Source organism: Phasianus colchicus, chromosome 12, assembly GCF_987193195.1.
Source record: "Phasianus colchicus chromosome 12, bPhaCol1.hap1.1, whole genome shotgun sequence".
NCBI lineage: Eukaryota > Metazoa > Chordata > Aves > Galliformes > Phasianidae > Phasianus > Phasianus colchicus.
In genome coordinates this window covers 6,604,391-6,618,163 of record NC_143447.1, presented here as the reverse complement: position 1 = coordinate 6,618,163, position 13,773 = coordinate 6,604,391, and the positions used below count along the sequence as shown (strand labels likewise).

The following is a 13,773-nucleotide window of genomic DNA, read 5'->3' as shown; positions in this document are numbered from 1 at the left end:
CAACAGAACTTCAGAAAATCATTCTCTAAGTGTTTTCTTCAAAAGCAACTCTCATTAAAATCTTGTGCTTGGAGATTTTCTTTCCGCCCACTGGATATTTTATCTACTAGCAAATTTGTTCCATTCAATTCAAACAGAAGTTGTGGGGAGGGGAGGGGGGAGGGGCAATACACAACAGAAAATCCAAGCTCACAAGAACCCATTTTTACAAAGGAAAGAGATACAAATCATCTCACTGTATCAAGCAGAATATACTGCTATTTGACATTTATTCCACTTAGCTATTCGAAGATGAGCAAGAAGTCTCAATTCAGTGACAAAACCTTCAACTTAATGTTGAAATCTAAGTAGTAAGGGCATTATATTTAAACATGTTTTTTCCTCTATGGGAAGTTTTCACTGGCAAGATGCATTGAGAAATCTGTGCCACCAATGCAAATAATCTCTCAACTACAAGAAAACATTACATCAGTGGTTAAGAACATGAACTACAAATAAACACAAACTTCCTTCCAATTAGCTTGTCAACAGCATAAAACATTATGTATAATTATTATTTACTAATTTCCCATTTCTTTCTCTTACTGAGACCAGGCATCAAAATGTGAAACTGGAATAGATTTCTGATAAGCCATTATTTCCCAATATAAAGCTCTAATTTAAAAAAATAAAGAAAAACCAATACCAACAAAAAAACCAAAAAAAACGCTAAGACTACTTTGTTGATCTGACATGGCACCAGACACAATTCTTTTCTCCATTCAGTTTACACTTAAACATCTTATCTGTTGATAACAATATTTTTATTTTCAGAGTTATGTAAATTTGCTACGCTTCTTAAAGACTTATGCAACTCACTTAGTCTAATTCCCTTCATAAGGGACAATTTTAGACAACTTCACAGTATGGATACATGATTTCCCCACCTTGCCCTCCCACCCCACTCCCCACTTGCTACATTAGAAGAGCATTTTGTATAACCATTACCAGACAAAAAGAAGGTTTTAAGGCACCTCTATTAATAGGAAATGATTAGGGAAGAAATTAATGCAACAGAAGGAATGCTGATAGACTTCTATCCTTGAACTTTGGTCTCCTGCTAGCAGTCAGTCATTCAGTCACCAGCCTGTGCAAGTATTCTGGAGTGCGCCCTTGTCTCCTCTTTTGGAGCTATTCCATCTCATGTGAACAAGCACTAACCAACCATGTTGGTATGGTACCTAAGCGCTCCTCTGAAAAAGACAACAGGAGCCTAGCTGCTGCTCTGCTAACTGCTTAGCTTCTTCTACAAAGAAGAATAACCTCAACAAGAAAGAACAAAGGAAAAACCCTATGTTTGTCAGAGCACTCATGACATGTGGGAGACCATATTCAAGGAACATGAAATCACCAAAAAGTCCTTCACTCTTGGTTTTACTTTACTTACTTTACTTCTGTATTTGGGAAAATTAAGTTTGCTATCTTTTTACATAGAGCACCATTCTCACATATTCAATTGTTTTTTTCATTTGGTTGGTTGGTTTAGGTTTTGGTTGTTAGATAATTTGAATGAAGAACTTCAACTGTAGGATAAACTGTTTAAGCTGTAAAAAGTTTTAAAAGATAGAGGTATGCTTGGATAATTAAGAACTAGATTAAAAATATTAAGTAATGTTGTAAATAATTTATGGTAGATTTATCTCATTTTAGTTAGAACAGCCACATTAAATACCTTAAGCAAGCTCTGTTTATGACTTTCACGCTTCCTTTCTTCTTCTTTCCTTGCTGCAACAGATGCCATGCGTCTTTCCTCTTCCTAGAAGACAAAAAAGATAACAATTTTACAAAGCTATGAATTAAAAAGTTTCAGAAATGAATTAATATGATGAATAAGTTTCATTATGTCAGCATTTAAAATTAAAAATAATGTATTTTAATAACTAAATATTTTAACAGTGAAACAAAAAACGTTCCTACAAAGAAATACAAAAAAATTATCTACTAGAACCACTGAAGATGAATCTATTTATAATTGTATTTGTTCGGCTCTTCGAAAAAACGTGAAGTATATGATCAGTAAAACAAAAACGTTTTGAAATAGGACAGTATTTTTTGTGATTAGCATGTTTTTTGGTAAGAAAATACACAGGATGAGTTGACATATCTCAATTTATGTCAAACTAATAATTTTATCATTATATACTTCTTAGAAAGTTTAGTTATTCCTCATTCAACATCAGAACTTCAGAAGAATATTTTCAAAATTAATTGTACTACATGAATATTATTTCTTGTCAATATTACTGCCTGTTCACGTTCAAGAAGAAAGTCATTTCCTCCTGAATAATGGAAGTCATATGATTGAAGATATTAAATTCTCCTGGTCCGGGAGATATTTAATTTAATACTGCAATACAACCATATTAGGTTGAATGTTCTCTGTTTACAGAAGTCTAAACATTCTCACAGCACAGTATTTTTAGAACATGCATTTTCCAAGTAACAAAAGAAATGTTCCCTATGAAGTAAAAAGTGTAGAGTTCTTCCAACAAAAATATTTAGTAAGCATACTTAAATTTATTTTCATTTACTTCATATGCCATTTGGGTGTTTCTATTAACGTATCTTCCAAGAACATGAAGTGTTTTGGTTTCCATCAAAATAGGGAGCTCCTGTCCTAGGCTTTTCACTTCCACCTTCCAGAAAGTTACAAGTGGAGAACATCAAACGGAGATGAACAGGAAGATACTGATACGACAAAGTTCTGATACAATTCAAACATACTATGGTTACAGCACTGTAAGAACCCCTAAGCACATGGATCAGTGTCCTACTGGAAGACAAACTAGAAAAGTAACCTGACACTTGGCATCATTAACACATGCTTAAGAAAATAGTTTCACATACCAGGCATACAATACTATATTGTTATAATAAATGGAAACTATCTGCACACTACCCCTGAAGACTAATGACACACCATACATTTTGACATCAGTCTGTAAGGCCGCTGAACTTCAGAACTGTCCTACAACTTCAGCCTAACATACATAAACAAGAGGCCTACCTTAATTCAAATTAAGGAAAGAAGCTTTGGGTAAAGTACACTTCTCTTACTCAGCCTTAGGCAATAGCCTCCCTAGAACACAAATTGAAAAGCCTAATTTTTTATTTTATTTCTATTTATTTTACTCTCTTTCATCCTAGAAGGCTTCTGGCATTGTGAAGGTTAGTTCTGTTGGCAGACTCTTCTGCTCCTGGACTTTCAAATTCTTCCTAAATAGGGGATTACCAAAAAGTTGGTGTTACAGAATTACAGCACAATTCAGGTTAGAATGGGGCTTGGAAGGTCACCAGCCCTGCTTAAGGAAAGATCAACAATAAAGTAAAATAAGAAAAAAAAGAAAGAAACAAAAGAAAAACAAAGAGCTTTGCAGGCCCCAGTACAACAGAATACCACATAAGGAAGCCCAATACGTAAATGGAAAGGTTCTGAGGGAGGCTAATAAAAATAATAATAATAAAAAAATAATCAAGAAATAAAAAGCCATAAAAATGAATGTGTAAATAATACAAAATAAAAATGCACCACTCCTCAGTATATGATACAGAATGTTAAGAATGACAAGCATGATTCTTCTGGCAGCTATTTATCTCAAAGTGTACTAATCTTGCATTTACTTAAAAATTTCAAAAAGTCTTAAAATAAATCTTAAAATAGCATAGTAGTGGCACCATTCAATTAAAAGGGGATTAAAATTTGATTTTTAGCTTTCAAATTTCTTGATTTGATATTGCACTTCTACTCTTTAACATTGTTAAAAAGGTTTTTTCTCCCTCCCATCTCATTTTCTCTGACAACTTCTGATCTCCTCTAACAACTTCTGAACACATCGAACACATTAAGTAACTTTAAGTATGTTTAGAACTCTGAACTGAAAGTGTTTTTTTTTTCCTCCAACATTTGATTATATAAAAATCGGTATGCAGTAAGAAGGGAAATGTAAACCAGTTTTCCCACCAAGGGAGAGGGAGCAGGAATTATCCATCCTATTTGGCAGGAAGCAGCTGGCCAGTCCATCATATGCTCAGCTTCAAATTACCTGAATCACTGTTACCTTTAGCACAGGAGAAGGTGAAAGCTGAACAACAAAGTGGCACTAATCTGTACAAAATGTGCCTTATGATTTCACCTCCTTCCAGAACGACTTCAGGTTAAGGCAAACATCCACAGACTTTCCTAATACAATTCTTGCAGCTTCCACATATGTTCCTTTCCACTCTATCTTCTATCCCAAAGCCTTCCCTTAATTCAGCATCAAATCCATATTTTATGATACTATCTGCCAGCCATGAAGGTCTGCTGCCCACGTTCAAGTCTGTCCAGTCCTTTCCCAAGTCTTATTCTTTGTACTGAGATGAACTAAGTCAAATGCTGTTCAGATTTTTTTCTTTATCAAGAGTTTACCATAATTTGAGACATTTAAAAAGCACTACTTCTTCTATATAGTTGTACAAAACAAGTGAGCTCAAAGAAATAAAACAAACAACAACAAATAACACAGAAAAATACAAACCAACCTCCCCAAACAACTAGTTCTTCCTCAGTATTTATAAAGGTAGAATGATGGAGAAAACATCTGAATAAAGTTCAAAGGCCAAATCTTTTTATACAAGTTGAGTCTATATACATTTCTTGATTAATCTTACAGGACACATGTAATCAATCTTGAAGAAAAAACACTGAAGAACAAACAAAACTCAGACAGCTATAAAACAAAGCCTTTAATAAGCCTGCTACAATTCAGTTTCATTATCACCCACTCTTCCCTTTTAGCTCCAGATCTTTGAAAATTCTTTCCTTCTCCACTTCCCTTTGTTTCCCCTCATTATTCAGCTTCTTTCATCCATAACTTTGTGTCTTTTTGATAGTTGCCAGATGAACTAAGGCTATTTTAAATCTTATCTTCTCCATCTTCTCTTTTTATGTGTTCAAAATGAATTGTTAGGCTAACAATAATGAATCTTTAAATAGTTAACGAGCTGCTGACAACTCTGTCATCCTCCAAAACTTGCCAAGTATCCTTTTGCACTCTTTCATAAATTCTAATTCCAGACTGTCAGGACCCACTACTGATAAAGGATTTCCAGTACACCTTAAAAAACTTAAATCCCTGCTGAAGGGTTCAGACAAACACACTGGGCATCTGTGGAAGTCGTCAAGGTTCCTACTGCAGTAGCCTGCCAGGAAAGAAAATGTCATCACACTAAGGAGCCTGTTAATCCTATGACCACGAAAGAAACCAAATCTCTAAGCTCCATGTTGGGGGGGATGTTCTTCTAGAAGGTAAAAGTGCCAGATCATTACAAACACAGTTGGATGTTCTTTTTTTCCAGTGCAATCACCTCCATTTATTAGTTCTCCACTTACTAAATGGCCAGGGAGTCATCTTCAAGCACCCTCCCAACAGAAGTCTTGTTTTCTGCAGTCCATAAGCCATTAATGAGATTTTGAGGACGCAGACTCACATTTTCAGCGTGAAGCTACAGCAGTGACAGAATGCCAAACAGAATAAAACATATTAAACCTATTACCCTGCAACGTAATCGCCTGGAGCTTGGTCATGGCGATAGCTCCCCCTGCTGCCCATCGGCTCTACCCTAACAATGACACAGATTCGGGCCAAATTTCTCATTACGCCAGCAGCCACTCAAGGGATAACTCACAGCAAAATCTGTCAAGGATCCTGAACAGAGTACACATGAAATACACATGTTCTTCTTCACTGCTGCACTATTACTACTCACACAAGTTCTTTCCACTCAGACTTGCAGAAGGCAGACAATTTTGTTGCCGTTATTACATCTTCCACACAGCAAAAGATTCCCATTAAGTTGGTACTTCAGATGCATAATATGAAGTGGATAGGTGGGATTTACCTTCTAGTTTAGACAACAAATAAATGTTTACAGTTTTATTTATAGGTATACACACACACACACAATTTTTTTTTTCAGATATGTAAAGCCCTAACTTGTTACAGGTGGCTAAGCTCCACTGACATCAAAATCAATGATTTCTTGGGTCCGTGTCTCACTGGTTTAAGAGCTTAAAATTTGTTTTCAAAACTGCTTAGTAATGAGATAGCTCAAGCAAACACCAGTTTCCTCATGGAAAAAAAATGATTCATAAATTGTCATAATATGACAGAATTCCCTGAATTAAAGCAATTCTTCTCCAATTTAAGAAATACTAGAACAATTAGCTGCAATGCCAGAGTATCTGACATTTGCAGCAGCTATGTTTCCCAACAGTTTTCCAAGGCTGTTGCCACCAGAATTCTTCCTCAGATGTCCTCTTTTTCCAGAGGATTCTATGGGAAATGCCTGTCACTAAAAAGAGAATGTTCTCTTAAAAGCCAGCTTCAAAGCCTCCTAAAGGATATTTTCAAAAGCTTGTTATGTTTTATTCTTTCTTAAAATGATTTTCTTGTCCCAGTGAAGCTAGCAAGCAAAAGGAAAGATAAAAGAAGAATAAGAATTGTGTAATTCCCATTTGTCGAGTAGGAGAACTTCTGAAACAGTTAGGGAAGAATACTTCGACAGAACACTCTGGGCCAGCTCTCAGTTCTGTGCAAGACAAAGCAGTATTTAAGTCCAAAACAGTCTGGATGCACTTCAGGCAAATGAATGAAAGATCCTATAAATGTATTACTTCAGGCATACTAATCAAGTGAGAAAAATCATGTACCCAATACTGCATGCCCATTCTCCCACCAGGTTACATTTAATGTAATGCACAGCATCAGCATGTTGTATTACTATGCAGAATAACTGGGCCTGGCATTGTCAATTGTTTAATTTAATCACAAACCTCATGCTACTTGTTATTTTTGTTTAAAAGTAATAATAACAGAAAGATTCCTAAGTCCTGTGATTATCTGGGCAACACAGTTTTTTTATTGGAAAAAGCTTACAGCACCATCTATATTGAGAAAAGATTTAGAAACATTTTCTTCAGGCTCAAAAACCAGAAGGCAAATAAAAAGGATGCAAACCACACTTTTTTACAAGTAGTTTTATGAGCAGCACAACTGCTGAAGCCTGGTTTTCTATGGCTTTTTGTCTTATGGGTTGATCCTCTTATGTTTAACAAGGTGTGAACTCAGATTAAGTTTTTCCCAAGGTTGTGCATTTCTAATAGCCTTTTCCCATATGGATCCTATACAGTCTACAAAGGGATTAGAGCTTTTCCTACAGGTTTGCCATCACTGACTTCTTTGGGATCTGTCTCTTCTCAAGTAGGAGAAGAAGAAAAAAGGCATTTTCTTTATTTGACTCATGCGTCTGAAATAATACTGAGAAAGCATTCTTTTGAAAAGCAAAGCAATTAGCTAATATACAGTATAAATACACAGAAGGAAAGAAACCTACCTAAAGAATTTCTGGGGGGGGACGGGGGGAAAGTAGTAGTTCAGATATTGGTAGTGAAACTCAAATGTCCCAAAGCAGTTCATTTTTAGAATTCATGTTTTCCACATACTTGTTTTACTATACATCATAATCAGCTCTATTTCATATTTGCAGTGTATTGGCTGCAGGTCAAGTGGATATATGGTAAAACAATAGCCACGATTTTTAATGCAGTTGTACAAAGCAAATGAGCATTTAAAATAAGGCACATGTATCAGCACCTGGGCAGAAAAGGTAATGGCAATACCACTGCTCATTAAGCAGGTTACATTTGTTATAGACTTATAGACTCATTTGGGTTGGAAAAGACCAGCAAGATCATCATGTCCAACCATCAACCTGACATCCCAAGGTCAGTGAACTAAACCACGCCCCTTAGTGCCACTGTCTCGCTGTTTGGGTTTATATTATAAGAAGGTTGTGGTTACATTTCTCTTCTAAGTAGACAAAGAAGAATTAGCATGAGTATTCTTACACTAAGAAACAAAAGGGATGTCTTAATGGTAAGCCCCCTGTAGTGTTTTCCCTTCATCCTCTACCTCACTGTGTATTTTCAAGAAGTCTGAAGGAACTTAGCTGTCTTCATGTCCTCTCTTCCTTTATCAAGGTTACTTGAACTTTACCAATAGATTCAGAAATGAAAGGGGAGAGAAGGTTAGGCATGGAAAGGAGAAAAGCAGATACACAGTGTGATCACCAGGTTTCCTTGGAATGGCAGACTAAGTAGAATTTTTAGATGAAAGAATATAAGTAATGCCATTTTAGTAAACAGAATACTTTTCAGCTATACATCAAACCAGTAAAGACGACACTGAGAGAAATCTGACAAAATGCTCTTGCAGTTTCTCATGTTACTTGGCAATTGGTCACACAGTATCTACTAATGACAAGTTTAAATGTTTATTTTAAACATTTTATAAATGAAATAAAGAAGCAGACCCTTACATCGTACTGCACAAAATGAAAGAAGTTTTAAATATCAGAATGTCTATGTACCATTCAATTAAATTGAACAGTGAATTAGTGAAACCACTAAATTACTATTTTTTCCCTAGATATACACACACAAAGCCCTACATTTTACTCCTAAATTTAAGAAACTAGTAAATTTGATGAAAACATAAATTTCTTACTGTGATTCTCTTCATATCTAGCTGTCGGAGCTGCATCATATGATGGAGAACAGTGTGTTTGTACCATGTCTCCTGAGCTATTGGATTGCCATCAAGGGTGATATCTGACAAAGATGAGGAATCAGCAAGGCACAGAATATCCTCAAAACTGTAACCAAAAAAGTTTAAAGTTTTAATGCCACAGAGTATGAATAATTAAGAGATGGAAGATTTTATATCTTAAGGATAGAATCAATATTAATGTTTACCTTTACTCAAAAAGAAAAAAGCACCAGTAAAATAGGACGCCTATGAAAAGTAGCACATATATTAGCCATTAAAAACAGCATGAAGATAACACAAAATGCAAGAAAAAAGACAAGTACAAAAACCCCAAGAATGATCCTGGGTGTTTGCAACGCCATTAAACAGTGAAAGAAAAGCTGTGAAAGCATCATATCTTTAAAATATTGTTCTGAGTTCTACAGAACTCTACAGTCTACAAACACCAGCAAGTTGGCTTTTTAAGACACTAGAGACACACTTTCCTGACAAAAATAACTGGCTTGTGTAAAATGTATTTAGACACGTAGAGCCCCTATCTTGTTCCTTTTATTAAAGATGAAAGGTGCAAAGAAAGCAGCTGACCCAAATAAACAGTGTTCCTAAGCAGAGAATTACTTACATTTGAAAAGAAAGTTGGAAGTTTGTTAGTGTTTTTTAAGCCTTCCACTCGAAAACACTGCTGTGCTTTGAATTTCTCAGCACACCAGAACATTCACTGCTAAAACAGACGTGCTTGCTTCATCATGCTCTTAACTCCCTTAATTAGCAGCTTGATTTTAGAGCAAAACAGTCATGCAAAAATATCTACCTTCTTATATATTTGCAAGCACACATAACAAAACAAGAGCTTCAGGAATTCAACTTCAAAAACTTGATATGCTATACTTATTGCACTGGAAGCCCAATCCAAAAGCACATGAAGCTTTAATGCCAAGTGAGTTACTCACTTTACTACTGAACATCTGCCTGCTTCCCAGCATGCAGACAGTGTCAAATGGTGACCACTCTGTGGGAATGAGAGGCTGCTGGCAGTGCTCTCTCCAGCCTCTGTTCACAGTAAAGGAGTCTGTGACCTGCTCAAGTAACACAAAACAGCTGTGGATGATGCCATTTCAGACCAACTCGGTCAACCATCTCCCTGAGTGGAATGTCTGCTCCTTTTCCCAAAAGTCCTCCTCCTTAAGTCCCACCCAACCAGCACTTCTGTCTCCTTCTTTCTTCCCAGATGAATTTATCTCTGCTAAATTAGCAGTTTCAGTACCACCAAAAAAAAAAAAGTGAATTTGGGCTAACTTACCAAAAAACATTTCCTCACAATGTTCTCAGATTCACCAAGTTGTCAGTTTGAGTGTGCACAGAAGTTATGAGAACTACATTCAATTCTTCCCTCTGTCAGAGCTGATACAAACCCACTTTTTCTACCTTATATAAGAAGGTGGCTCGGACTAAGCAGCGCAGTATTCTGGAGTGGTGTATGCTCAATCTCCCCCAATATTAGCATTCATATTTATACATTCAGTAGGTGCAAACAGGACAAAGCAGCACTGGTCATCTAATACAGCCTGCTTATTGGGGAAGACAGCTGCTCCTTCCCTGTATGTTTCCATCAGCAATGCATCAGTGATCAAGCACATTCTGCAAAGAGCTCTGGAGAAGGCAGACTTGTGACCCAACACACTTGCTATAGTCTGGCAGAACACCTAAGATGGAATTGCACATTCAAAAAACATTCAAAATAGAAAACCCGGTCTTTTTCCATGTTTCTAATCACTTCGCTACTGATGAAAACATGTTACCACAGCCAGCCTTTCATTCTTGTTGTATTGCTTTCATTCAAATATTTAACAATGTATTTATAATGTTTTCATTCACCATTCCTCATTTCACTGAGGAAAGTAATTTTTTCCTGTTTTGGTTAGGTTAAGAACATCCCTTCCCACAGGTTTCCAATTCAGTAATCAATTGAAGAAAAACAATTATAAGCTCTTTGAGCTGGTATCCTGTTTTCCCCTGTGGCCATATAACATACTTCACTAAATTTAAGAACTAACATGGCACTGACCTGGAGAACACTTTAATGGTGAAAATACATATTTTGTTCCTACAATTAAAAAATGGTTTCCGCTTGGAAGTTCTCCACACATCTATGGATAAATCAATTAGAGAGTATCTGTGTAACTGATCAACTAAAGCAAGAATCAGTTGTATAAGCACAGCTGTTCCTAGAAAATACAATTTTAGAATTACCACATGGCACATAATAAGCCCAGGTAAATAAGAGAAAAAAATACTCAAAAGCATTTAGAAGGGTTGTAGTAAGGTCCAGAGGTAGCACAGCAATTCACTGCTATTATGGTTGCATTTACTTTCAGTCAGTCTAACAGTATTAAGTCAAGTATCAAACACAGATGGGTCAAGAATATAATTTTATATTTAATCATTTTTCCTGTGGGGAGATATATCTACTACATACTTAAAAATGAAGAATTGAAGAGGTTTTTTTTCGCTTCCAGAACTGCTGAATCCAATGGAATGTCTTTTTTACAAAAAAAAAAAGCTACAAGCAATAAGCAATATATATATATTTATGTAGATCTAGATAAGCATTTTGTTAAGATTATTAAAGAGTTAACCAGATTCATTCAATTCACATAGCTGCCCACATACGTATATAGATATTACAGTAATCTGTCTGACAGTAAGATTTTATTTTTATATCTAATGGAAAAGTTAAACCTAAATAGATATTTGCACAAATATTTGAATTACCTCCAGCTTTCATGAAAGCCAACATTAGATTTATCAACAGTTAAGCTGAAACCCCAATGAATACATGAGAAAGTACTAATAAGTAAGCTACCAATTACATAAAGTTCCATAAATCTAGTCAAAGAATGCACAAACAGCAAAATACTGCACAACAGCAACATAAGAAAGCTGTGTGAAATGTATCAAGTACATAAAGCATACAGAAATTCCACTGACTGCAGTGATGCTCCCTCATGGCACAGGAGCCAGCTACTGCAGTCCCCTCATTGTTCTTGCCAGGCTAAGACATTTTTCAGAAAAACAGAAACAAAAGGCAAGTTCTAAGGCCAGAAATTATATAAGCAAAGCAAAATCCTAACTCTCTCTTTATTACATCAAGCTAAAAAAAAAAAAAAACACGAAACAAAGGGGTCAGTTAAGGGAAGAACATACTAACTGTTCCTGCAAGCTCATCTCTAATTTTGTTTAAATACTTAAACCCCAGGAGTATTTAGGGATATCCTCTGCATTGGTTCTTTAAAGCCTAAAGAACACATACAAGGAGGCAGGAACTGTCTACAGAAAACATAATGCAGGTCAAATTAAAATATTCAAGTAGCTCTTACAATAAAAGCTCATAATAAGTATAACATTTTATAGAGAAAATGGGTACCACAATAGCATGCTATTTTCAGTAATTAGAACGTGAGGTATCTTCCCCTGTCTAAAATTAAATTATTTGATTCCAAGCAACAAAGAAGGCTGGTGATGATTAAAGGACAAAAGTGAGCACATACCTAACTGGAGATAAAAATCGAAACAAGTGTGCCTATGCTGCTATCATTGCTTATTTTTATATTGGCACCGGTACAAATGCGACGTCAAAAATACACGAATACAAAACACGTTGTAGACTAACTTTTCTATTTATACCAAAGTGCACTGAGTTCTTGAAACAATAGACTCTGCTTTGAAAGTTCAGTGATTCTGTTTCTGCTCCCTGGTTTGAAAGAGAAACCAGCAGGAATATACCCTTCAAACCTGATTAACATATGGACAAGAAAAATATAAGCATTATCTAACCTAATCCTCATAAGCAGAATCTGACTCAGCAGTTTGTATAACTCTATAAACACAGTGATGTAGCTTTACCAGATATGTAGTTTAACAGTAAAACAATATAATTACAGAACTATTTCTAATTTTCAGCATCATCAGAAAAAAAATGATCGTATTTAAGTTCAAAATCTAAGTTTTGAAGGAGGATCCCCACTGAAATGCAAATGGTTAAAATAAGCTATGTTTAAAGTAGAAAATGCACAATGGTTTGATTATGCTCATACATAGGAAAAATAAAAACCACAACCTGCATTCATCGAGTTTAAATTTTAATGAAATACAGCTCCAAGAGGATGCTTCAAATTACTTATAGGAAACCAAGTATTAATTCCCCTTACCTAGATATATTGTTGAAGCTGAGGAACAGACGCTGGAGACGGGGCAAAGTATCCACATCTTTCTAGAAGGAAAGATAGAGGCATAAATTCAGTAGCTGAAGGATAACATCTTTTGAACCTTTCTACTTTGCCTGATGAAATACTTGCATTTCTATATACTATAACCTTGCTGCAACATTGATTTCTGTCGAACGTGCAGATCCATTTCTCCCTAATGCAGACTGCAAGGGAGTGTTTCAGTGCAGATATCTACTCTGCAGAACAAGCTGCATCACTTGCAAAGCAAATGATATTAAAGGAAAGAGGATGAGGCTGCTGCTGGTTACTGAACAAGCTTTTGGGAAAGAAGCCAAGGTGCTGTCTCAGCATTTAAGCAGCAGGATAAATACGGTGTTTAAAAAAAAAATTAAAAATAGACCATGCAGCAAAAAGGTTGAAGTGCAATGCTGCAGTGCAATCAGCACTACCTAGCAGCAGTAGCTGCTCTAAACATGAATAATCTGAAGGACTCTGTCACCTTTACAATTTTATAAAAAGGAACATGTTTTCAGAGTGAGTAATCATGAATTTAACTTATTGTATAATAGAACTTTGTAGAAAACCTTAAAATAGCTTAAAATTTTGCTAAGAGGAAACACATCAAGCATGATTGAAGTTTATTTATGTAATAAAAATCCATTATAGCCAGACAGCACAGTTTGCAGTGATTCATATACCACTCAGACTGTAGACCAAAAACCATCAGTTTAAGTGAGTGTCTCCTTATCCTACAAAGGAATATACTCCAGCTTGTGATCAGTGGACATCAAACCATTACCCACAGCACACTGAAGTGGCACAGAGCTCACCACCTTGATTCCAGCCACAAATCAAATCTTCAGCTCTCCCTCCCCCCCACCTGATCTGCTACATTGCTATATAGCATTCCAGCTAATTAA

At 35.8% G+C, this 13,773-nt stretch overlaps 1 protein-coding gene across 7 annotated transcripts in view; it reads right to left on the bottom strand.

The window, feature by feature from the left end:
- LRRC49 (leucine rich repeat containing 49) overlaps nt 1–13,773 on the bottom strand; it is a 50,051-nt gene that overhangs the window by 22,408 nt on the left and 13,870 nt on the right. For all 7 annotated transcript variants that reach the window (XR_016470326.1, XR_016470327.1, XM_031616467.2 and 4 more), the window contains 3 exons: nt 12,836–12,897; nt 8,586–8,733; nt 1,712–1,795 (listed from right to left, as the gene is read on the bottom strand). Coding sequence is in view for 5 of the 7 variants with exons in the window: in XM_031616467.2 (XP_031472327.1) it covers nt 1,712–1,795; nt 8,586–8,733; nt 12,836–12,897 (294 nt within the window). In the remaining 2 variants the exon portion in view is untranslated. The remainder of the gene's footprint in view (nt 1–1,711; nt 1,796–8,585; nt 8,734–12,835; nt 12,898–13,773) is intronic.